Consider the following 4,480-nt stretch of genomic DNA (forward strand, 5'->3'; position numbering starts at 1 on the left):
TTACCTGAGAACTTTGAACTATGTATGTTTGTATACCTATTTTAACAAAGATGTATCGTAATATGTGTCGAACTGTATAAAGTTAATTTTATCCAGTACACGATCGTTTGTAAAAGGCATAAGTGTGTGTGTATACATATATATATATACAATATATATATATATATATTATTATAATATTAATATATCTAACCAATTAAAAATATTGTATTGTACCTTCAATTATACTCTTGATATAGTTATTATATATGTATATATGTATTTATAAGTAGCTAAATTAAATATATATATATATATTATATATATATATATATAGATATATATGTAGAGATTCGCGTGCGACAAGTAAAAAAATTGGAAAAATGAAATAAACGACAAAAATTCTGTAAATATATGTACATATACATATATATATATATATATGTATATATATAAATATACATGTACATATATCAATGTAATGAAATTCTGTCACGCACGATATACATATGTTATATGTATTTATGTATGTATGTATGCATGTATGCATGTATGTATATATGTATATACAACGATCTCGGCGACAGGAACGAGAATCGATGAGTGGCCCCCAATTGCTTTTAACATTTAACTTCTAGTTTCGATGCATAGGGAACACGCTGACCTATTTCCATTTTCGTCGTTGTACCACACTGACGTATAATCAATCAAAAACATTTATTTCTCTTCGTTTATACCATCGAAAAGGCTTTCATTTTTGCGCTTTGCCACTATATTATTTCTGGGAATGTTGCGAATGCGGATTTTCAACTACTAAAGTGATATTACACGGTGGTTTAAAGAAAGAAAAAAAAAAGAGGAGAGAGAGAGAGAGAAAGACAGAAAGAAAAAAAGAGAAAGAGAAAATCCAAACATTATTATAAAAATCACTATTAAATTCGAAAGTCGAAATAATCGAAAGGATCGAAACTGAACGAAAATAAAAATTAAAAAAATTAATAATAATAATAAAGAATAAAAGGTGACAAAGATAGAAAATAATGCACATTAAAATAGTGGTGAGGTAGACGAACGTAGGACACGAGGATATATATATATATATTATATATATATATATATGTATGTATATATACATATATATATTTATATAATTCGATGGTCCTCTTTAAGCGCAGCATTTTAGGCCACAGCTTTCAAAGAACCGTTTTCGCGATTTATCGATCGATCGATCAATCGTACGATCGAATCCGAGGTCATCCTTATTGGCTACTGATAAGAGAAAGGCACCGTTTAAATAGAAGGCCTACGTTAAAGGAATTATCCGTCCTTTCGCAATAAGTCGAGAGCCGCCTCTATTCGGGCCGGACTCTACCGTGGGACTAGTTTCTCATCATGACTATTTTATTATTTTTTCAATCGGGCCATTAAGGCCCGCCGAAAAATTCGAACTTATGCTTTGCCTCTCTCAGTCTTCGACGTCCTTTCACAACCTACGTTTATAAATATAAATATATGCGTGTATGTATATATATATATATAAATATTATACGTATAAATAATATAATGATAATAATAATAATAATAATAATAATAATAATAATAAAATATAATGTAATAATAATAATAAAATATAATAATAATAATATATAATGTAATAAAATAATAAAGTAATAATAATACTAACTAATATTATATATATAATTATAATAATTAATATCTACGCGTCTACCTCCATTTTGCGAGAAACGTGAATAAATAGGATATATTTAAGATCAAATATAGATACATATATCCGCGATATATATATACATATGTATATATATATATATATATATCTATAGTAAATATATATGCATCAATTGTACTGTCAGTGTGCGTGAGTACGAGCACGAAATGACTATTATATTCGCGATAAGCGGACGAGTATATATATATATATATATATATATAATATAAATATAAATAAATAAATAAATAAAAAAATAAATAAATAGATATAAAAGATACTAAATCTAGAAGAGAATAGAGAACGGGCGACGATTATCGTGTGATCTCTTTTTCAATCTCACTCTTTTCATTTTTTCTCTCTCTTTTTTTCAAAGCTTGTGAAAAAAATTACGTATTCGTAAAACTCAAAATGACTGGGTAAATATAATATATACATAAAATAAAAATAAAAAAAAAAAAAAATACAAGGGGACAATGAAAAGAAATAAAGAATTTTAAAACGAAACATCCTTCTGAATTTACAAATTTTGATTAAAAATCTTACTCGTGATGATAGCAATATCGATATCTTTCTTTTAACAAACAAACGTGAGATTTTTAATATCCGTCAGATAGAGAATAGACAAACTTCTTTCCGTCGAAAAAAAAAAAAAAAAAAAAATATGAGAGAAGAGAGAGGAGAGAGAGAAGAGAGAAAGAGAGAACATGTACGCTCGCAAATTCAAACGCGTGTCATTTAATTCGTAAAATCGAAGATTTAATAAACAAAAAAAAAATAATAAAACAAAGAGAAATACATATATAAAAAAAAATGTAAAAAATAAAAGTAATGAAAAAGGAGCATTAGTGCTCGTTTCGTTTTCTTCTTCCTTTTGATTTCTTTTTCTATTTTTTCCTTTTTATTTTATTCTTTTTTTTTTTTTATTTTTTTTTTTATTTTTTCTAAATTCATTATTTCGCATGAGATCTCGGACGATTAAGATTGGCACGAACGAATTCTTTTAGAAGTAAACAAAGGTAATTTTTCTATCCGTTTACCTTTATTCTTAACTACTCTACCCTATCAACTCCGTCCCTCCCAACCCTCCTTCGTCACCCAATCACCATCCCTTCCATTCCAATACACACTTATAATTATTATGAAAAAACAAAAAAAAAAAAAAGACATGTATATAAATATTATATATATATATATGAAGGTGTTAAAAATACGATAGCAAAAGAATGATATAAATACTTATTCTCTTTAGGAATAATTTCACGCGAAACTATTAAGTGCTACTTAGTTTTATTCTATTTAATTAATTATTAAATTAATTAATTAATAATTAATCAATCAATTCATCGAATTAATCATCGAATTAATCAATTAATTAATCAAGCTGGTACAAACGAAAGGTGTCCTTAACTCTCAAGGCCGATTCGATTATACTAATCCGTAATTTGAGTGAAATCATTGAAGGAGACGAGGAAGAGAGGATATGAAGAAGAAAAAAGGAAAATTCAAATACGAAAAAAGAAAATAGAGTTTACGTAACGTAACATTTTGTCATTAATCAAATGATTATCGTTGTAATTAACGTAGGAGGGGAAAAAAAATTCCTCAACCGAATTGTTTTCCTTTTTTTTCCTTCCTTTTCATTTTTTGTTTTTTTTTTTTTTTTTTTTTTAATTTTTTCTTTCTCTCTCCTCCTTCCTCTCTGCCTCCTCTCTCTCTCTCTCTCTCTCTCTCTCTCTCTCATCTCCTCTCCTCTCTCTCCGTTTTTTCGAGAGAGAGAGAAATATCAATTTAATCGATTCAATTTGTTCTGGCACGATTGAACTCCTTACTTCTTTTTTTTGTTGTTTTACTTTTTTTTTTTCTTTTTTTTTTTTTTTTTTTTTTTTTTTTTTACTTTTATCCCCGAAAGGTTTAAGTGAGACAGGCAGGTTCAGCTTTGGCGAGAAAGTGTTTCGACTCAAGACGCATGAAACGGCGAGATCATGGACCCCCTCTCGTATACCGTGCTTCAATTTGATGTGCCTTTTCAAATTGTCAGACCTCGTCAACGATATCATACATATCTGACATTGATATTTGTCCGGGAAATGTGATTTCATGTGTTTCTTTATATTCCTACTCTTTTAACCGCAAAGCTTACAGCGCTCCGTACTGACATTCGAGTGATCTACCTTATTTTGACCGTCTTTACTTATTTCCTTTTCTTTTTGCTACTTCCTGATGTTCCTGGAATTATAAGATGGCGCCTTTCAATGGATATAACGAATTTCATTTTTATCATTGTATTATTATTTTTTTTTTTTTCTTTTTTTTTTTAATCTTCAATTTTTTTTTTTTTTATACTCATTCCTTTATCCTTTGTCAAAATCATCGCACACACTATCGATCGTACTACTACTGGATTTTCCAACGACAATCAGAAAAGGGTTCTAATAATCTTCCTCGATGAAACAAAAAAAAAAAAAAAAAAAAAACAAAAAACAAAAAACAAAAAAAAAGAAAAAAAAAAAACAAAAAAAAAAAAACTAAATAAAAGAAAGAAATAAATAGAACCCACACTTCTTTCTACGATCACTAATGTAAAGATCTCCAAAAGCATTGCAGAAGAAAGAGAAAATATTGTTTATTTTCTTTTCTTTTCTATTATTCACTTCTTCTTTCTACCAGAAATATCAACCAGAGAGAATATAACCTACACTTACACTAAGATAAGAAAAACCACATTCGCAAAAGGACTGTTTTTTTTTCTTTTTTTTTTTTTTTTTTTTTTTT

The 4,480-nt window shown here is 27.7% G+C and overlaps 1 protein-coding gene across 8 annotated transcripts in view; it reads right to left on the bottom strand.

Moving 5' to 3' along the window:
- LOC124955579 (protein tramtrack, beta isoform-like) overlaps positions 1–4,480 on the bottom strand; it is a 76,156-nt gene that overhangs the window by 55,916 nt on the left and 15,760 nt on the right. The window contains exon 5 of one of the 8 annotated variants that reach the window (XM_047510196.1): positions 3,665–3,934. The exons of the other annotated variants lie outside the window; for them this stretch is intronic. Within the exon in view, the coding sequence (XP_047366152.1) occupies positions 3,900–3,934 (35 nt within the window). The 3' untranslated portion in view covers positions 3,665–3,899. Of the gene's footprint in view, positions 1–3,664; positions 3,935–4,480 lie in introns of those variants that run through there. 8 annotated transcript variants of the gene reach the window in all.

The sequence above is a fragment of the Vespa velutina genome, chromosome 18 (genome assembly GCF_912470025.1).
Source record: "Vespa velutina chromosome 18, iVesVel2.1, whole genome shotgun sequence".
In the NCBI taxonomy this organism is placed as follows: Eukaryota; Metazoa; Arthropoda; class Insecta; order Hymenoptera; family Vespidae; genus Vespa; species Vespa velutina.